Raw genomic sequence first — 20,317 nt, 5'->3', positions numbered from 1 at the left:
GGGGTGCAGGAGCCGGTGCAGACTGGCCCCCAAACACTGCTCATTAGATATTCAGGGATTCTGCAAGCCGGTTGGCTTCCCGCCGGCAGCTGGAGTACTGACACCATGGAAACTGACACTCATTACAGGCCACCCCAACCCGGCCCCAGGAGCTGGCTGTTAATACTCGCCACCCACTGTGCTGGTTCAGATCACGAACGTCTCCCACTGGGAGGGGGAATATGGGTGGCATTCTTCCCCACTCCCCCATCACCTATCCCTTCCAGACGGACACAAAGTCCACCCCCAAAAGCGCGGGGAGACCCTGCCTTCCCTAAAGGCCCCAGACCCTGGACCTGCTCTGGGACGCCACAGGCGCAAGGCACCGGGGTGGGGATGCCCAGGGGAGAGAGGGGGTCTGCCTGCAAGGCTCATCCCCTCCCCTCCCTTCACCTTGCCTCCAGCAGAGCCCCCAGCGACATCCCCCCCTTACCTGGGTGCCCTTCCCTCCATCCTGCCATCCCCACCTGCTCGCAGCCACCTCAGGGATGCTTGTGGCCCCCATCACGCCCCCCAATCCGCATCCACTGTGATGAGTGCTTTGTTGGTCTCTTCTGCCCACCCCCCAGACTGAGCCTGGGCATGGAGGGGGGATCCCTTGTCCCCAGAGCAGGGGACCACAGGGGTCCTGGGGAAAAATATGACCTCTGCTAAAATATGTAAGATGTTACGGAAAAACCCAAACGAACTTTTTGGCCAACACAATACACAGACGACAGCAGGTTTATAAAGGATAGAAGTTAAGTGGATATAAATGGAACTCAGGGCCCGGAGTCAATGCTCCAGGCCCAGCTCTTGTCTCCGTTGAGTTTTAAAACGTTTGCTGGGGGAATTCCCTGGCGGTCCAGTGGTTAGGCTCTGTGCTTTCACTGCCGAGGACCTGGGTTCGATCCTCGGTCAGGGAACTAAGATCCCGCAAGCTGAGCAGCGTGGCCAAAGGAAAAAAAAAACCAGTTTGCTGGGGTGAAGGGTGAGGCCCCCAAAGGCGGTGCCCCACGGCCTCCCCCCACCCGCCCCTCGCAGTTACTGTCACCTGGAGACCACCTTCAGCGTCTACGTCTACGGGGCCTTCCCACTGCCCATCTTCCCGCCTGAGATCACCATCGTCCTGCTCACGGGCGCCACCCTGCTGTCCGTATGGCTGGCCTACATGATCCCCAAGCTGCTGCACACTGAGCAGGGCCTCAGGGTCAAGGGCTTCTGGGTCAGTCTGCGCAGGAGATGCAGGAAGTCTTGTGCGTGTGTCTGGGCCAGGTGCTGAGCACGCCCGGGGGGTGGAGGTGGGGTGGCAGGGTGGCAGGGAGGGGGCAGAGTTGTCTTGAAATAAAGCGTTCGGTAAAATAGCCGGTGGCAGTGGGTATCACTCATGTTTTGTGGTTTTTCTACACCCACCTGCTTCCCTCAACATTCTGGCACCAGAGTCCCTTTGAACTACGGCACCTACGTGGGTTGTTAACAGTGAGAAGGTGGGCAGCCCAAGTCCTAGCGAACAGGAGCTTTTGGTGAAACGAGCCCGCACAGGCATGTGGTGGGATCATCAATCGGCAAGCCCCAGAGATGCATCGGACACTTGACGTGTTCTGTTAGAGAAACACGAGACCCAAGGAAAAGGGCGGGGGCTGCAGAAGACGGGGACGGGGGGTGGGTCCACCTCTGCTGATAAGCCCTGACATATACACAGACGAACACGTGTAGGTGTGTTTCATGATGTCCACGAATAAAATATGGAAGCATAGCACATATTTTACACGTACCTGTGTTATGCATACATATGTGTACAGATGATGAGCACACATGCGTGTATACATATGTGCAGAGGTATGTATACATACATGTATATAACATGTAGATACATAAGGCACACACGTGTGTAGATAATGTGCACGTATGTGCCTTGTGTATACATGTACATGCATATTGCCTATGTGTGGATAATGTGTACATACATGCCCGTGTATACCTGCAATCTACATACGTGTATGCATATGTCTATAATACACGTTCATGTACACGTGTGTATGCATGTGTGGGTGATGTGTATGTCACATAGGAGCACGTGTATAATGTGTACACATACACATGTGTGCATGTATATATTTATGCATAAGCTCATTGCGCATACATATGTGTAGATAACATGCATGCCCATGCACATGTGTACATGCATATATGCATGTGTACAGATATATACATGCACATGTGAATACACATATAGGCGTGCATACCATGTACACATACGTGTATATGTACGTTTGATCAGTCTACCCATCTGTTCAGAGCTTCCCTCTCCCACACTTAATTCAAACCCCAGGTGGCACGGGACAGCTGTCTCATTCTAGTGAAAACTTTCTCAATAACTTTTCTGATCACTCTTAGGTTAAAAGAACACATCCCACGGTCATTTAAACTGCCTAATACAGGGAATTCCCTGGCGGTCCCGTGGTAGGACTCTGTGCTTTCACTCCTGGGGCCTGGGTTCAATCCCTGGTCGGGAACTATGATCCCGCAAGTGGCTCGGCCAACAACAACAACAAAAAATTTGCCCAGTACGGTCTCCACCCAGTCATTAAAAACCTCCACTCCCACACCCACTGCAGTGGCCAGTCACCTCACCCCCACCTCCGGGGGCTGCCTGGCCCACCTTCCACGCCTCTCTGGAGGGGACGGGTTAGGCTGTCAGGTGACACTCGTTTCACGACCCTCGGCCTGCATTTATCTTAAAGAAAACCAAGGCCATCCTATCGCATCCGCCTCGTTTGCCAGGGCCTTCCCTTCTTGGGGGCACTTCATATTTGTCTGGAAAATACCCTTAGCACGGCTGCAGGCACAGCGGGCTCAGAGGGAAGCAAGGGAAGGGAGCTCCTGGCTCCTCCAGGCCCGCATCCTGTTCACAACACAGACAGGCGATGATCCCGGTACAGCCCAGACTGGCTGGTCACCTCTGTCTCCCTGAGCCCTGGAGCCCGTAGGCTCAAGGCGTGGTGCCAGCAGCCAAGACCCACTGCCCACACCCAGCCACCTCCTGGGTCCTAGTCAAGCCCCCGGGGTTCCCCAGCAGAGCCCAGCAGGGAAGGTCCCCGAGACCCAGCCCAGGGCCTGGGGCAGGAGAATCCTTCCTCTGGCAGGGAAGCGGAGCTCCATCTCTCCTTACCTCCTTACGTGTCACTGGGAAACCGACTCACCCCCTTCAGAGTCACCTTGAGTATTTCAGGGGAGGGTGCGGCCGGCAGCTGCCCCGGGCTCTCCAGAAGCGAAAGGCAGACGCGGCAGACGCGAGACTGGCCCAGGATACGGGGGGGGGGGGGGGGGGGGGGGCGGGGGGGAGGGGGAGGGAAAGGCAGACGCGAGCCTGGCCCAGGATACAGGGGGAAGGGAGCTTCGTGGACTGGAAAGGGAGGAGCTGGGGCCGGAGGGAACAGGTGTGAGCACTGAAGCTCCCAAACCGCCCCACCCCGCCCTCTGCCCGCCCCCTGGGAAGCAGAACCCAGGTGTGGCTGGGCCCGATGCGGATGCGGGGACGCAGCACCCAGGGCCTGGCTGGATGCCCATCCTGGGACGGGCACGCCCACCCTGGCCTCTGGCCCTCAGCTGGGCTGCAGGTGCACTCTGCACGCCCCATCAGGTGCATGCCGGTTTGGGTCACCCATGTGCCAGGTGGACACCGTCTCCCACATGCCTGCCCTGCCCCCACTCTCAGACCTCCACCCAGCACTTGCCGCTGCACCCCAGGCCCCCCAGCTCTCCGCGTGCACATGAGCGGGGGCCTTCCCATTCACCATCGGCGACACCCGCCCCTCCAGCTGGGCTGAGGCCGAGCCCAGCCGCAGGCCTCTGCCCAGCCCCCACCCCGCTTGCTGCTGTGTCTCCAGGCAAGTTCCCGCCCATCTCTGGGCAGACCTGACTTTCCCCTTCAAACATGGAGGTGAAATCCCACCTCCCAGCAGCCCCCCATCCTTGCCGGCTGACTTGGATTTTCTGGGGCTAGGAGATGATGAGGGATTGTCCCGAACCCCAAGTCTAGGGCTCCCCGACTCTACTCTGGAAGCCCGGCACCTGAAAGGCGCCAGGGTCCCGAGGGGCCTCACTACATGGCCCGGGGCTCGCCGGACGACAGGGCGGGCGAGGGGACAGCCCACGGCCCCCGAATGCCACCGACCGGACACTGTGCAAACAGCTCAAATCCGCTTTAATGGGGGGTGGCTCCCAGGTCCTACCTGGGCCTCAAGGGGGTGGCGCTGGTGGGGCCGCAGCCTGTTTGCCCTTGCTGCCCTGCCTCCCCTTCCTGGCAGTTGAGTTGCCGGCCTTCCTCTTGCCGGAGGGCTTGGCGGTGGGGGGCCCCCCCGAACCGGGCGGCGGCTCCTCGTCCAGCGCCTTGAAGTTGAAAAAGTAGTCCACGTCGGACACGGTATCCAGGATCTCGGGCACGCTGTAGTCGACGGACAGCAGCTCGTCGGGCAGGTGCAGCGAGCGGATGTCACTGGACGAGTCGTCCCCGCCGCCCCCGCTGTCGGGCAGGGCGGGCCCAGGGGGCTTGCACGGGGCCCCGGCGGTCTCGGCCCCGCTCGGCAGGCAGTCAAAGAGCTTCATCGCGTCCTCGAGCATCACCTTCTTGGGCGGCATGAAGGCCCTGGCCACCTCAGGGGTCCTGGCCTCGCCTGCCCCCAGCGGGGCCGCCTTGGGCTCGGTGGGGCCTGGTGGGTACAGCGGGCCGGGCCCAGCGCCGGGGGGCGGCTCCTTGAAGGGGAAGGTCAAGGGCTCGCCGGGCCCATCCAGCTGGGTCAGGCGGCCCTTGAGAGGGCCATAGGCACCAGGGGGCAGCGTGATGAGCAGCGGGGGCAGCTTGCTCTCCTCGGGGGGCAGCGGGGGTGCCAGGCCTTGCTTGATCAAGGGAGGGGGCAGCTCCGCGAAGGCGGGGGGCCCTCCGTCCCCCACGAAGCCTGGAGCCTCAGCCCCGGGCCCCTCGGGCGGGAAGCAGGGCATGAGGTACCGGGGCCCCGCGGGGGGCGGCTGGTAGTGGGTGAACAGTGGAGGCGGTGGGGGCGGCACCGGGGCCTTGAGGCAGTGCTGGGCCTCCAGGAAGTAGGTGCCCGGCGAGGCAGGGCCCCTGGCGGCCAGGTTGTACAGGGACGACTGGCCGAAGTCGGAGGTGGTCCACTCAATTCGGTAGACGCGGGGGTCAAAGAAGCACCCGCAGGGCGCCATCTGGAAACCTGTGGCCAGGGAGGGCGGCCCTGAGGGGGGCAGTTCTGGAACCCACCTGGGGTGGATGGGGTCCAAACCGTGGGGCACGTCTGGGGCATGGAGAACACGGACCAACTTTGGGGTCCATTTGGGGAACAGGGACGTAAGCTTTCCCTTTGGGGACCTCTCTAGAGGTCAGGGGCCCCAGGCCTTGCTTTGGGGGCCCATCTGGGGGGCCGGGGACACAGGCCTGGCTTTGGGAGACCTGTTTGGGGAACAAGAGACATAGGCTTTGCCTTCAGGGTCTCATCTAGGGGATGAAGGACACAGACCTTGGTCCAGGGGTCACTTTGGGGGACAGGGACTCGGGCCTTGCCTTCGGAGGTGGGAGCCGTCTAGGGTCAAGGGTGGGAGCAAGATGCCCCTGCCCACACCCCGGTCATCAAGGGTTGGTGCGAGGCCGGTACCTGCTGGAGGAGCTGGAAACACCTCTTTCTCCAGGTTTGGAGAGTGATACATGTTGGAGGAACCTGTGGACAAAAACAGGGAGCTGGGTGGGGTCCTGAGGCTGGTGGGCAGAGCCCTGGTCCCTGCCCCGATGGGTGCCCCCCACCCTCGTACCCACAGTGGGAAGAGGCTCTGTGCAGGCGGGAGCAGGCTGGCTGCCGGGCCCTTCGGTGGCGTCCAGGCTCTGGGGACTGAAGCCTTCTTGGGGAGCGGCAGGTGCGTAGAAGGGTTTGGGGTGCTGCATGGGGAGGTGGGGGCCTGGCTGGGCAGGCCAGGAGGGCAGTAGGTGGGAGCACAAGCGGCCCACCCGGAGAAGAGGCTCAGAGTCCTGCGGAGTTCTGTTTCTCCGGTTACTCCAGGCAACGGATTCCAGGCTGCGGCCCACCCACTGGTCAGGGTTCCGGGTAATGGTGGGGGGGGGGGGGCGGGGCGGGCAGGGGCAGATGGGGAAACCAAGGCAGCCAGAGATGGGCGTCACAGAGAGCATGGTGGACACTGGGCCCGGTCTGCCGGCTTCCGCCTCTGCCAGCAATGCCTGCCTGACAGCTCCGAGGCCCCTTCCTCCAGGCAGCCCGCCCTGATCCACACCCACACAGGCCAAGGCCCCATCTCATGAGCTCTGGTGGCTTGTCTGTGGTCAAGGCTTTTGGGCACCAGCAGTGGCCAGCATGGGGCTGGTGAATGAGTGAGGAAGGAGGGAACTGCGGGGATGGGGATGGTGGGGGAAAGCTGGGGGGGATGGTGGGTGGGGCATGAGACAGCCTCAGGGTCACAAAAGGGCCTGGGTTTTAAAAGAATAAAATTTATTGCCTTCTCATTCCTTGGGGAGCCCGCTGGCCGCTCAGACACCCCCGCCCGCCCCTGCGGCTACTTGTAGGCATTGGCCTTGTGCTTGGGCAGGAAGACGAAATTGGGCGGCACGGGTCCCAGCAGCATCTCACTGTGAGGAGGATGGGAGCAGGGTCAGGCCTGGGGCGGGGCGGCCCCCAGCCCAGCTAGCCCCACACCCACTGGCTCCCCGGTGCCCTATCTCCCAGGGCCTCGGCGGTTCCCGGGCACCTGATGCGGATCCAGTCGGCCGCCTTCTGGCTGGCCATGAGCGTCTCCAGGTAGTCGCGGCCCAGGTAGTAGGGCGGCCGCTCGTTGATCCTCTGCGGGAGCCGCTCCAGCAGGCCCACGGGCACATACCTGCGGACGGGGGCGCCGGGGAGGGGGTTGGGCCGGGCCTCCCCAAGACACCCCACCCCGCCACCCCGATCCCACCTGCACAGGAAGGAGAGCCACTCAAGGAGGAAGCGGCGCGTCTTCTCCACGCCCTGCGTGTCCGAGCCCCAGTGCTCCAGGCCGTAGTGTGCGAAGTCCCGCAGGATGTCCAGGCGCTCAGACGACGAGATGTCCCAATGCCGCTGCTCCTTGATCTCCGTGAACAGCCACGGCTTGAGCAGGGCGCCGCTGGGGGCGGGCGGTGGTCAGCAGGCCGGTGGCGGAACCCCAGCCCCTAAACCCATGGTCCCCAACCTCCTGGCCATGCCCACACAACCTTCAAAGCCCAGGGGTTCCAAGCCACAACCCTGAGCCCACAGCTACAGAAATTTCCAGTCTCCCCCGTCCCCATAAGCAGCCACCTCTGACATCTCCCTGCCCGGGGAATAACAGAGCAGGGGGTAGGCAGGCGGGCTGGGGGCACCGGCGTTGGGGACAAACTCAGACGCGCCCTCACCTTCCCCGAGCTGCAGGCTGGGCGCTCAGGGGCAGCCCCGGCTGGTTCTTTGTATCCCCGCCCCGGGCACACTTACCGGGCGATCATGATCCCAGCGACGCCAGTCTGCATGGCGCGGTTGGCGTCCTCGTACGACAAGATGTCCCCGTTTCCTGAGGGACAGAGACTGGGGCCTCAGGGAGCTGCGTGCAGGCGGGGATGCCGGGGCTTCGGGAGTTCTTGTCAGCCCAGCAGCATTCCCCATCGGGGCAGGAGGGGGCCCAGGTGACGGGTGGGCCCCGGTGCGTGGCCTCTGGTGGCAGGGGACCCACCGAAAAGGGGCATGGGGCTGGCTGCTGTCACGCACTGCTCGATGTACCGCCAGTCGGCCAGCTTGGTGTAGCGCTGCTCCCGCGAGCGGCCGTGCAGCTGCAGGAGAGGCGGCCAGGGAGGGAGGGGGGAGGGGCGGGGGGCGGAGAATCAGACAGAGAAAGAGAGAGAGAAAGAGACCCAGAGAGCCCGCGAGAGACAGACTGAGAGAGAGAGAGAGAGAAAGACAGACAGACAGACGGAGACAGAGATGGAGGGAGAGCCAAAGACCAGGAGGGAGGAGCAGGAAGGGAGGAATGGTTAGAAAGGGATGCGCCTCGGGGGTCCCAACACCCGCTGTGCCCCGAGACCCACCGTGACCAGCGCGGCCCCCCAGTCCCGCAGCTCGGGCAGCAGCCGGTGGGCCAGATTCACGCGCTCGTGGACACCCGTGCGGAGCTTCACGGTCAGCGGCACGTCCAGCACCTGTGGGGACGGGTGTGGCTGGTGGGGCGCGGGGTCAGGCCGCGGGGGATGGCAGCGGTGGAGGGTGTCTCGGGCTGTACCTGGTTCATGCCGCGGACGATCTGCTGGAACTTGGCTGAGCGGTTCATGAGGGCGCAGCCCCCGCCCTGGGAGAGACGGGCGGCTCAGGCTTGGGAACGCGAGACCCTGGCTGGGCCCGACATTCCCCTGCTGTCCTCACTGTACAGATGGGGAAAGCGAGGCCCAGAGGCCCACACAGGTTCCCCAGGGACTCCGCCCACCCACATTCTGCCCTTCGTGGGGCGCCAGGGTTCAGCGGCTGGTACCTTCTTGTACACGAGGTCGATGGGGCAGCCGACGTTGATGTCCACGAAATCCACCTCGATGGTGCGGTTCAGCAGCTCGGCACACTTGGTCATGGTGTCGGGGAAGGCACCCTCAAGCTGTGGCGGGTGGCCAGGCAGTGGGTGAGGGGCCCTCCCTGACTGGCCCTGTGCCAAGGCCAGCAGCTACTGGAGGTGCGTCAGGCTGGCACCTGGCCTGTGGCTGAGGCAGGGGGTCTGGGAGGTGAGCCAGGAGAACCCGGACCTGAACCTGGCTCTGAAACATGGCAGCTGAGAGCCCCTCTTCCCTCGCTCCCTCCCTCCCTCGGGACTGCACCGACCTGGACACCGAAGACATCCTCGCAGGGGTGGCGTTTGAGCAGGGCCCACTCAGACGTCTGCCCCTGCAGCAGGTTGATGCACACAGCCATCTCCCCGCACGTCACATCCGCCCCAAAGCGCTTACAGACCCGCCGGAAGGGCAGGTTCCCGCACTGGCGACAGCAGGGGACAGATTCACATGTGAGGGCACAGCAGGCAGGGACCCCAGACACCCGCCCAAGCCCCAAGCCCCCAGGGCGGGGAGGCAGTGGGCACTGCTGGGATGACCACGCTGCCAGCTCCCGGCCCACCTCACTGTGGGTCCTACCGTGGTGAGGGGGGCAAGGTACAGTTTGCCACTGATGTCCAGCTGGTGGGAAAGAAAATGCACAATGAACCTCCACACTCCAACCTGGCTTTCAAGGCCTCTCAAGCCTCAAGCATCCCCAGTCTTTGCCCCACACGCTTTGTCCTGCCCCAATCAGCCTGGCTCCTTTTCACCTCCGTGCCTCTGCACAGGCCAACCAATCGCTCCACCAGGAATGTTCTTTTCTCCATGTTCTCCTCCACTAGAGACTTCTACTCAACCGTCAAAACCCCAGTCCCAATGCCCTCTCTTCCAGGAAGCCTTTCCCACTGCCCGCCTCTGCCACAGCCCGGACCCTCCAGAGCTGGGAGTGAGTGTTCAGCTCTATCTGCCCCCAACATTGCTAGTGTCCTCTGCAGGAAGCCCATGACACGTACCCGCTTCTTCTCACAGGGCTGCAACCTGACTACATCCTCATCTGTCAGGGGCCCGCAGGTCCTTAAAGGGCCACTGGGAGGGGCAACGGTGCCCGGCCCCTGGGGGGCCTGCTGGGCGTCACAGTTGTCCTGCCCTGGGGCACCCTCAGCCTCCATGACCTCGGGGACAGTGGCTTCGGGAGTGGGGCCGGGCAGCTGGCCCTTGCTCAGCTGGCGCAGTGCCTGCTCTGCACGCTTGAAGTGGATCTTGCGCTTTCGCAGTTGCTGCTGCAGGACCTTGTCCAGGCCATTGCGGACGGGCGGGGCCTGGACCAACCCCTCCTTCACCAGATTCTGGCCCTCGGGCCCCAGATGGGCCCCGGCAAAGCGGCAAGTCACACCATAAGGGCACCTGCCGAAGGTCTCAAAGAGCACACAGTGGGGGCCCAGGTCAGCTGGCTTGGTCTCCAGATAGCGGCCCACGTCGTGCAGGAAGCGGCAGCGGTCACCATAGAAACACTTAGCGGCGGATTCCTGCAGGGAAACAGGGAGGCAATGAGGGAGGACAGGGAGCTGCTGAGGCAGCCAGGCAGCCTGGGTTTGAACCTCAACTCTCTCCCCTCCTGACTGTGTGTCCTCAGACAAGTCAGTAACCTCACCAAGCCTCAGTTTCTTCACCTGGAAGACGGGAACAATAACGATACTTACATCATAACGTCATGAAGATTGAACGGTGGGTAGAGAGGCTCACACTCAAGGCCTCTAGGACTTTCTGGTGACAATGACACTCACCTGGACCAGGGAGGGGCAGAGCCTGTTCTTGTCATAGTGGGTGGGCTTCACATGGGGCCGGCACTTGTTCTGACCCCGGGCCCTCTTCTGAGCCTGTGGCTGCTCCCGAGGCTCAACAGCCTCCTCTGTCTGCCTGTCCTCCGTCTGCCCATCCTCCAGCCGGATCCGCTTGGCCTCAGGCTCAGCCCGGTCATTGCCAGCAGGGTCTCCAGCCTCGGTTTCCTGGCTGGGCTTCTCCTGCCCTTTGGCTTCCAGGAATTCGTGGAAGTGCTCCTTGGTGGTTAGGTATCTGCCAGCAGAGGGGCAGGGGAAAGGAGGGCTTGTGGAAGAAGTCCCTCCCCTGAGCTCAGATTCAATGAACGCTGGGGAAAGGGACTGAGAACACTTGTCTCTGCTTACATGCTTCTACTGATGGGGTGCTCACTACTTAGAACTAGCCAGTTGCCAGCCTAGGAGCACCTCAAGGCCACAGGGAGGAACTATTTTGTTTATTTTCTTTATTATTTTTTGGTTGCGTCGGGTCTTAGTTTCTGCACGCGTGGTCTTCATTGTGGCGCGCAGGCTTCTCTCTAGTTGTGGCGTGCGGGTTTTCTCTCTCTCTAGTTGTGTCGCGCGGACTCCAGGGCGCATGGGCTCTGCAGTTTGCAGCACACGAGCTCAGTGGTTGTGGCGCGCGGGCTTAGTTGCCCCCCAGCAAGTGGGATCTTAGTTCCTCCACCAGGGATGGAGCCCGCGTCCCCTACATCGGAAGGCGGATTCTTTACCACTGGACCACCAGGGAAATCCCAGGGAGGACGTATTTTGTTCCTGGGTCCCCAGTGCTCAGACTGATGAAGTACAGGTGTGAGGTGTGAACGTCCCCGGCTATGTTAGGCTAAAGGAAACTACATGTTCCCGCGTGCCTTACAACGGGTCCAGAGCCGCCACATTTCCTAGCATGCCCTTCAGCCCTACAAGCCCCAGCATGCCCCCTGGCACTCACTTCAGACACAATTCCCTGCCTGTAACTGCGGCTGGCCTGAGGTGCACTTGCGCTGTTCCCGCCATACGCTGGGACTACACTCCCCAGCACGCACTGCGGCCTCCGCCTCAAACCCCGCCCACCCCAGCATGGACCGCGGTGTCTTTCGCACATGTGACAGTCCCCAACGTGCGCGACCCCGGGTGCTCGCTGACCCTGCGAGCGGAGGAAGGGCCCAAACAGAAGAGCCTGCGAGCTTCCCGCGCTGGGCCGCTGCCCCAGCTCCCGGCATGCGCCGCTCGGGCCGCGCTACGGGTGCCGGAAGGCCCCGTGAACTGCTCCCCCGACCCAGCGACTCACTGAAGTTTAATGGACGCTACTCCCCGTTCCGGCTCGATGGCTCCTGGGTCGCCACCACCACCACTCTCTGCTGGGGCTTCCACCGCTCCCTCCGCCATCGGCCCCCCTCACGCCCGCTTTGGAGTGTTGCGGCAAGGCCTTCCGGGTCACGCGTGTGTCTTCCCCGGTCTACTGGTGAAATGCGCATGCCCGGGTCGCTCCAAGTGACGCCATTGTATGCGCGTCGACGCAGTTGGGCGGAGCCTAACAGGGGGTGGGGCCTCGGGTCCCGTATATACCTCTGAGCCCTTTGCGGGAACCGGAAATGTTCAATAACCCAGTTGGGGCTATGAAACTGGCTTCCCGGCGGCCACAATCGGCCCACAGAAGTGTTTTGATTTCCTGCTGGGGTTTTTAATTGTTTAAATACTACTACTTTTATTTAGGGCATTCATTAAACAAATAACTCGTCGAGTGCCTGTGTGCTAGATGCTGTCCTAGATGCCAGGGATACAGTAGTGAATAAAACAGACCAAAAAATCCTTGTCTTTAAAAGCTGAGATAGGAGTGGTGAAGACAATGAACATAATACATAAGTAAGGTATACTGTATGTCGGACAGTAATGAAGCAGGGAAGGGGAAGTGGGAAAGCCATTTTTGGTGGTTGCAGTTCTTAATAGAATGGTCAGGGAAATCTTCACTGAGAAGGTAACATTTGAGTATTTTCGAAAGAAGTGAAGGAGAGAAATAGGGATATCGGAGGAAAAAGTGTTCCACTTTGAGGGAACAGCCAGTGCAAAGGCCCTGAGGCAGGACCGTGCCTGGTATGTTGGAGAAACAGTGAGCCCTGTGTGGTTGCTGCTGAGTGAGGGAGGGGGAAAGAGGGAGGAGGTGAGGGCAGGGAGGTGAAGGGGGTAGGTCTTGCAGGGCCTTGTGGGCCTTTGGGAGAACTTGGGATTTTACCCCGAGGGAAGTGGGAGGGCAAACAGCCAAGGACGGCAGAATCTAGTCCTCATTTTCCACAGTCCCCACCATGCCCTGTTGCACCCTCCTAAAGCTCCCTGTTGCTGAAAGAGCCTTGATGCAGTACAGGGACCTCAGGGCTCTGGACTCAGCCTGCCAGTTTCGAATCCCAGAACTTCCACTTACCATCTGGGAACATTGTCCTTTCTTTTTTTTTTTTTAATATTTATTTACTTATTTTTGGCTGCGCCGGGTCTTAGTTGCCACATGAGGGATCTTCGTTGCGGCATGCCGGATCTTTTAGTTGTGGCATGGACTTCTTAGTTGTGGCATGCAGACTTCTTAGTTGCAGCATGTATGAGGGATCTAGTTCCCTGACCAGGGATCGAACCTGGGCCCCCTGCATTGGGAGCTCGGAGTCTGGACCACCAGGGAAGTCCCAGAACATTGTCCTTTTTAAAATTTTATTTATTTATTTATTTTAAAAATTTATTTATTTTTGGCTGCGTTGGGTCTTCTTTGCTGCGTGCGGGCTTTCTCTAGTTGTGGCGAGCGGGAGCTACCCTTCATTGCGGTGCACAGGCTTCTCATTGCGGTGGCTTCTCTTGTTGCAGAGCACGGGCTTTAGGCGCATGGGCTTCAGTAGTTGTGGCACGTGGGCTCAGTAGTTGTGGCTCGAGGGCGCTAGAGCGCAGGCTCAGTAGTTGTGGCGCACAGGCTTAGTTGCTCCGCGGCATGTGGGATCTTCCCGGACCAGGCATCAAACTCATGTCTCCTGCATTGGCAGGCAGATTCCTAACCACTGCTCCACCAGGAAAGTCCAGAAACTTGTCCTTTAACTTCTCTGTGCCTCAGTCTCCTCATCAGAAAAATGGGGCTGATAGAAATATCTCTTTTAGAAAGTAAGGATTCAATAAATAACAATCAACAAATGTTAATGACTACTGTTGTTACTGTTACTTTATTACTTTTTTTAAAAATTTTTTTCTTTTTTTTCTTTATTACTATTATTTGCCTTGAATTACATGAACACAGTGCAGAATGGGAATAACCAATCCCTTAGCTCCCCCCTGCATTTCACTGCTAAACTTGACAGAGCTTTCCCTGAGCAGGAAGTGAGGCAGGGACTGTGTTCCTTGAGTGACAGATGGAGAAACTGAGGCCTGAGGAGGGAAGGGATTTGCCTGAGCCCACAACAGGCTCAGCACCAGCTTTTCTGAGACCTGGGAGAAAATGGAATGGGGGCGGGGAGCAGCTTGTCTTCCATCTCTGGCCTTGGCCGCCCTCTATAGGACAATCTGGGAATAAAACAGTGGAGTCGGGGACTCTGGAAGCAACCACAGCGGTCCTTGGGAGACTCAGCCCCCCTTACCCACCTCCAGAGACGAGAGCTCGCTTCTTCCTGAGGTGCCCGTCCCATTGCCTCCTGAGGATCTACCATCGTCTCCCTGACATCATCCCACGGGCACCCAGACCACTCTGGGGAGACAGTTGTTCAGGTGGGGAAACCGAGGCCCACAGAGGGCAACCTCAGGAATGAGCCTCCCCTCTGAACCTCAGCCTCCAAGGAGAACCCTCCTAGGGCTCCCGGGCTCTGCCCTGTGATGACCTGCCTTCTCTGTGTAAGGCAATCCTGGAACGCTTCCTGTGGGGAGGGGGAGAAAGGGAGACTGTGGACTGGCCATTAATAACTACGGTATTAATATAAGTGACACACTATTAACTGCTTGCTTTTTTTTTTTTTTTTTTTGGCTGCACTGCGCGGCTTGCGGAATCTTAGTTTCCCAACCAGGGATTGAACCTGAGGCCCTAGCAGTGAAAGCGCCAAGTCCTGACCACTGGACTGCCAGGGAATTCCTGTTAATTGTTATTATTTATTATGTTATTATAATGGTGTAATATTAATCATTTACCAGTAGCTAGACAATTTTGAGCACTTACTGTATGCCAGGCTCTGTTCTAAGGTCTTTTCATGTATTAACTCCGTTATTCCTCTCTCTGATCTTATGTGGAGGGAACAGGTATTCATCCCAACGCTACCTGAATCCACGGGCTGCAGAGGTCCCTGGCCCAGGGGCTGCCCCACTGCCTAGCCAGAGACCTGGGCATCAGCCTCCCCGCCTGTCTCTCTCCCAACAGCCTGTCAGTCCCCATGTCCTCCCTGCTTTCTCTCCAGGGTCTCTCTCTAGTCTATCCCCTCTCCCACCAACACCCCTTCCAGGCCTCAATCTCCCATCCTGCCCCCAACAGTCCAGCCTCCCACAGCTCTTTCTAAAACACAGATCTGACCATGGCCCTCCCCGGCTCCCAATCCTTCCATGGCTCCCTACTGCCCCAGCCCTGTACCACAGCCCCAAGTTTCCTGCATAATCCAGCCCCTGCTGCCTTCCCCAGCTTCATCCCTCTTCACCTCCTCCCTCCCTAAACTCAAGCACCAAGTTCATTCCAGACCTCCCATGAGCCAGTCTTACCTCCCAGCCTTTGCACATGCTGTTCCCTCTCCCAGGAACACTATTCCCTGCACCCAGTCACCTTGCTTATTCCACTCACCGTTCTGTTCTCAACTTCTCCTTCTCTGGAAAAGGGATGCGTTGAGGATCTTCCCCATTAAACTATGAGCCCAGGGCTGGTGGGAGTCAGGTCTGCTCCAGTCACTCTGTGTTGCCACCATACAGCACCGGGCCTGGCACACAGTAGGTGCTCAGTGAACACTTGCTGAGTGAATGCATCTTGTCACAGCTAGGGAAACTGAGGCATGGGGGCAGGACCTGCTGGGTGGGGGTCCCACCTTCACTGAGGATTTGGCAGGAAGCTGAGGACTTCCCAGGTGTCAGCCTGGAGAGCGTGGGGACATTGAGAAAGATGTCCCCTGCCAACTCTGAACCAGGCGTGAGTCGTACCAATGCCTGACCTTGGCTGATCTGAGGAAGCAGGAGGGAGGCAGGTCACGCTGGGGCCCCGAGCAGGTGGAGAGACTGAGGCACCCAGGAGGGGGTGGGGCAGAGCCTTGGGAAGGTACCACTGGCACTCAGCCCAGTCACTGGGGCTCCCCTGCCTCTGTCCCTTTCTTTTATTCTTCCTGTTTCTGTCTCAGTTTTTTTGGGTCTCTTTCTGTATTTCCTTCTCTCTGTGTGTCTATCTCATATCTCTCTCTGCATTTCTCTTTCCCCCGTGTATTGTCTCTCTCCATCTTTCTCTCTGCATCTGTCTCCATTTCTCTGCTGCACCCCCCCAGGCATCTCCCCACTCTGTCTCTCTCACCCTCCACGTCTCTGTCTCCCCTGCCCTCTCTCTGTCCCTCTCAACCAGGCCAGATAGGGGAGGAAGCACAGGGCAGGTGCAGCCTGGGCTCTTTGCCCGTTGCCGCCAGGGCCGCCCCGGATTTGTGGCTGCGCCTCCTTTATCTGGGGCTGCAGCTGCCCCTTATCTTCTGGCTTCAGGACACGAGACCAGGATTAGGGCAGCCTGGGCCAAGGACGAGAGAAGGCAGGGCCAGGCTGACGGGTGGCGAGAGCCAGGGTGCTGGGATGTATGTGGCGCCTGTGAGCCTCAGGGGCTGGGGCTGCCGTACGCATGAGTGTGTGCGTGTGTACTATGTGTGTCCGTGTGAGTGTGTGTGATGGTGTATATGCATTTGCAGAGTATGATTGACTTTGGGGGACATCTGTGTGCGTAATTGTGTGTCTGCGTGTCGATGTGCGTATTTAAGAGTCTGTGAGCGTGTGTCTGTATGTCTATTGTATGTGTGTGCGTGGATACACACATAGTGTCCACACATTTGTGGCTTCTGTGTGTGGGGGGGTGTCTGTAAGCTCACAGAAGGTCTTCAGCCTGGGCCACACCTCTCAGGTGTCCCCCAACCCCAAGGCCCACCCCACCCACCTCCCCTCCCCTCTGCCCCCAGGCCTGATGGCTTTTCTGCCTTGCCGACGTGGGCCCCCAGGGACAGGGCCCTCGATCTGTGACCTGCGGCTGCAAATGGCCCTGTGGGGATGGCTGCCGGCCTTGCTTTTCCCATCCTCTTCTGGAACAAGTCAGCTCCTTCCTGCCACCCACAAGGCCTCGTGGGCCCCATTCCAGCCAGTCGGGCCGGCTCCTTCCCTGGTCCCCGCGGCCCTTGCTCTGACCCCCAGCCAGGAGTGGGTGTCCAGCTGTGCTCCCTGTAGGGGCTGAGGCCCCTCTCGGCCCTCAGCATCATCCAGCTCTTGGTGAGGATAACTTTGTCAAATCAAGAGCCCCGAAACCTGGTTTCAGGGAGCCTCTTGGCTGATAATCAGCAGCCCTGTGCTGAGCTGGCCCAGTGACCCTGGGCGACCCCCCTCATGTCTCCATGGGAAGACAACACTCACCTCCCACAGCCGCGGGTCTGCACTGGGCACAGAACAAACATAGGAACCATTTCACAGATGGGGAAACTGAGGATCAGCAAGCTCAGCCACCAGCGCTGGGGGATGGAGTAACGCTTATTGTGGGGGGAATGCTCTGGCTGGGGGGCAGCTGGAGGGACAGAGGACACAGAGGGTGCCGGGCCACTTCCACCCCCACGGGGCTGCTCCCTGGAGGGGTCCCCGAGGTGCAGCCCTGGGCCTGCAGGGCCTGGACCAGCTCCTGGCACTAAGATGGAAACTTCTCCACCAGCCAAGTCCGCGTCTTGGCCAGCGGCTGCTGGCCTCCCAAAACCTCCACCTAGGCCTCCACCCATGAACAGAACACTCCCCCTGGGGAGCAGTGACCATCAGGGGAGGGCAGGGGGCCAGCCCCCAGGGGACAGGGGTGGAGGAGCAGCTGGGGGCCATGGCTGAACTTTCTGGAGTCATCCAGCCCCAGATTTGAACCTCCACCTTACTGTGTGACCTTGGGCCAGTGTCTTGACCTCTCTGATCCTCGGGTTTCATAAATGCCACGTGGGCTCCAAGCACACTGGGGAAGGGGAGGCGTTGCCTGGAGCTACCTGGGGGTGGTGAGGAGGCAGTGAAGGAGCGGAACTAATTTCCCGGCAAACACTGGGGTGGAGGGGGCGGGCAAGTGGCGGGGCCTGGGTTCTGGCTGCCCCTGCACTGTCCCACCTCTGCCTCAGCCTTGACCTTGGGGCCAGCAGGCTCAAATCAGCCCCAGGGCCACAGGCCCTTGGGTGCCCCTGCTCTTGGCTGAGCTTCTTCCCCACCATCCGTGCACTGGGGAGACCACAGTCCCTGGCCCGGGCTGCACTTTCAGCGTGGGAGGTTCAAGGCTGAGTTCCACCCACCCTGCCCCACAGCAGCCCCAGTCTGGAACAAGGAAGGTTTAAAAATAAAGCATTGTAAATACCTGTGTTTCCTGCAAATAGAACCAGCCCTTGAATCCCCTCAGCCTCCCGGGCAGCTGGGCCCAGACGGCTCCTTGAGCGGGGTGGGGGCCAAGGGTGGGCGTGCCCGTGTGTGCCCCAGTTCCCGCTACCATGTGAGTCAGCCAGTGTGACAGGGTGACAAAGCCTGTGGTTGGCTACAGAGAGTGGCCGGGGTGCTCGGTTGTATGAGGCGACACACTGGTGTGCGAGGGCATCACACCTGTGTCTGGTGTGATCACGTGGGGCCGGCCCCGAGCGAGGCAGGGTCTCTGTGGGCCTGAGTGTGATGGGGGGCCTTCTCCGTGTGTGACTGGGTCAATGTGTGTGTCCCTGAGTGTGGAGGGGTCTCCTCCCAGGCCGGAGTATGACTGGGTCTCCCCATGGTGGAAGGTGGGCATGGGTCCTACTCGCCCCCCCCGGGCCCCGCCCCTACGCCCCTGCCCCTGCCCACCCCAGAGGAAGAACCGAGTCTTTCAAGTCGCCGTTACCAGGGCAACCGTTTTACGAGCATCCACATGGTGGGCACATGTGTGTGTCCTGCACCCCATGTGTCTGCACGCCCCCTCCCCCATGGCCCCCAGCCCAGCCGGGGAGGTGTGGGCAAGCAGAGACGGCCAAGGGGCAGCTGGTGACAGCTTAATGATGGCTGGCCGGGGTGGGGGTGGGCTCCTGGTCTGGCTACGTGTATGCAGGGGGGCTGTGCTTCCTGGACCAGCCCAGCATGTACGTGTGCGCCCGAGTGTGCATAGCAGCAGGGTCTCCTCGACTCCTGTGCGTGCATGGCTGTGGGGTGGGCACCCGGCGCTCGGGGTTGAGTGTGAGTGTCAGAGGGTTTTGTGTGAAAAGCGTGTGTGTGTGTGTGTGTGTGTAACGATCCGCCGAGTGTACACGTGTGCAGGAGCAATCCTACCCTGTCCCCTGGAGTCGCCCCTGGAGCTGCTCTGAGGGCCAGTGGGCTGCTAAGCGTGTGTCTGTGTCTCTACAGGGAACTGTGTGTGTGTGTGTGTGTGTGTGTGTGTGTGTAGGGATGGCGCTGTTCTCAGAAGGGTGTCCGGGTATGCGTGAGAACGAGGATGGTGCTGGGTGTGACCCTGCCTAGAACAAGGTTTGGGGGTCTGTGCGTGAATGGCCACCAGTGCCTCAGCCTTCCCTTCAGGCCAGGGTGTGCGTGTCACTGACAGTGAGTCCTTAGCGTCACCAGTAGTGACAGACGCTTGGGCACTGCTCACCTCCAGCGGGCATGGTTACTCATACTTAACTCATCTGATCCTTACTGCAGCCCTAGTAGGATCTACTGCTAATACCCCCTGTTACAGATGGGGAAAACGAGGCACGGAAAGGCGAGCACGGATCCCTGTTCTTTCCACCCTGGACCGTGACAGGGCAGCCGCAGCGCCGCTGCTTTGACACACGCTCACCCTCATGCCTCCACTCACCCACCCACAAACTCACAATCGGGCTACACCCTGCTCGCACATCCAGCGCGACCCACACCCGCATGAGCCCGCTTACAGCCGGTGATGCTGCCTGAGTGTCCCCTGTCACCACGTACACTGCGTAGTAGTGCAAGTTGCACAGGCCGCTGGCGGGGGTGTGTGTGTTTTGGGGTGGGGGGGGTCTTAGGAAGACCTAATGCCCTTACAAACCCCCAGGCTGCTGGAATCAGAGGAATGCAGACGGCCTGAGTCAGAGTGAGGAGGCCCCAAGAAATCAGGCGGCGGGAGTGAGAGCCAGAGCTCCCGGCCCCAGGAACGCGGGCGGCGGCGGGGACCCTGAGGGCAGGAGCCTAAGTGCTGCGGGCCGAGGGCCGGGCTGCGCGGCCGGTGTTTCTCAGTAACTAGGCCGGGGCGGGGCGGGGCCATGGCGGGTCCAGCCCCGCCCACCTCGCCACAGTCCCGCCCCCGAGTCAGCTTGGGGGCCGCTAGGGGGCGCATTGGGAACGCGGAGCCGTCGGGGAGGGGGCGGGGTGGGTTTGGGCTCGCTGACGGGTCGGGGTTAGCCCTGGGCCTTGGTGCTCGGGAGAACGCCGTCGGGTGCCGGGGGTGGGAAAGGTATCCCCCCGCAGGATCTGGCTCGGACGCCAGACTAAGGAGAAATGCCACTTGATGAGGGGCGCTGTGGACAGCGGGCGTCGTAGTCAGTCTTAGGGTATCACTTGCTGTTTTAGGGGAAAACTTTGGGTCTCAGTCCTCTGGAATGACTTGAAGGAAGGGGCCTTCTTTTGCTTTCTGGAAAGAGGACCTGGGGAGGGACTAGGAGCCCCACAGTACTCAGTGGGGTGCGGGGAAATTGTGGGCCATGATTACCGCCGGCCAGGGGAGTGTTGTGGCTCTTAATTCCGCGAAGGG

General features: G+C 60.2%; 3 protein-coding genes across 6 annotated transcripts in view; 1 reads left to right on the top strand and 2 right to left on the bottom strand.

Moving 5' to 3' along the window:
* Positions 1-3,795, top strand: part of CATSPERD (cation channel sperm associated auxiliary subunit delta) — a 45,962-nt gene extending 42,167 nt beyond the window's left edge. The window contains exons 22-23 of the mRNA XM_057540470.1: positions 1,063-1,243; positions 3,694-3,795. Coding sequence (XP_057396453.1) covers positions 1,063-1,243; positions 3,694-3,795 — 283 coding nt within the window. The remainder of the gene's footprint in view (positions 1-1,062; positions 1,244-3,693) is intronic.
* PRR22 (proline rich 22) lies at positions 3,372-6,355 on the bottom strand. 2 transcript variants are annotated; one of them, XM_028163293.2, is made up of 4 exons: positions 5,842-6,355; positions 5,688-5,750; positions 4,254-5,249; positions 3,372-3,439 (listed from the first exon to the last, which is right to left on the bottom strand). In XM_028163293.2, the coding sequence occupies exons 1-3, from the start codon at positions 6,212-6,214 to the stop codon at positions 4,261-4,263; spliced, it is 1,425 nt and encodes a 474-aa protein (XP_028019094.2). In that variant the 5' UTR covers positions 6,215-6,355; the 3' UTR covers positions 3,372-3,439; positions 4,254-4,260. The 2 variants fall into 2 exon arrangements, with proteins under 2 accessions (XP_028019094.2, XP_007169190.3); XM_007169128.3 differs by lacking the exon at positions 3,372-3,439 and having other exon boundaries at positions 4,209-5,249.
* A 153-nt stretch (positions 6,356-6,508) lies between these two features.
* DUS3L (dihydrouridine synthase 3 like) lies at positions 6,509-11,899 on the bottom strand. 3 transcript variants are annotated; one of them, XM_057541548.1, is made up of 13 exons: positions 11,702-11,897; positions 10,381-10,669; positions 9,610-10,122; positions 9,194-9,235; positions 8,886-9,038; positions 8,548-8,664; positions 8,302-8,367; positions 8,111-8,221; positions 7,759-7,855; positions 7,524-7,599; positions 6,991-7,179; positions 6,787-6,915; positions 6,509-6,667 (listed from the first exon to the last, which is right to left on the bottom strand). In XM_057541548.1, the coding sequence occupies exons 1-13, from the start codon at positions 11,797-11,799 to the stop codon at positions 6,595-6,597; spliced, it is 1,953 nt and encodes a 650-aa protein (XP_057397531.1). In that variant the 5' UTR covers positions 11,800-11,897; the 3' UTR covers positions 6,509-6,594. The 3 variants fall into 3 exon arrangements, 2 of the variants coding, with proteins under 2 accessions (XP_057397531.1, XP_057397530.1); XM_057541547.1 differs by having other exon boundaries at positions 6,787-7,179; positions 11,702-11,899; XR_009007245.1 differs by lacking the exons at positions 6,509-6,667; positions 6,787-6,915 and having other exon boundaries at positions 7,117-7,179; positions 7,759-7,959.
* Between the last annotated feature and the right edge of the window lie 8,418 nt (positions 11,900-20,317).

This window comes from Balaenoptera acutorostrata, chromosome 2 (genome assembly GCF_949987535.1).
Source record: "Balaenoptera acutorostrata chromosome 2, mBalAcu1.1, whole genome shotgun sequence".
Taxonomy (NCBI): domain Eukaryota; kingdom Metazoa; phylum Chordata; class Mammalia; order Artiodactyla; family Balaenopteridae; genus Balaenoptera; species Balaenoptera acutorostrata.
This window is presented reverse-complemented; position numbering and strand designations above follow the sequence as displayed.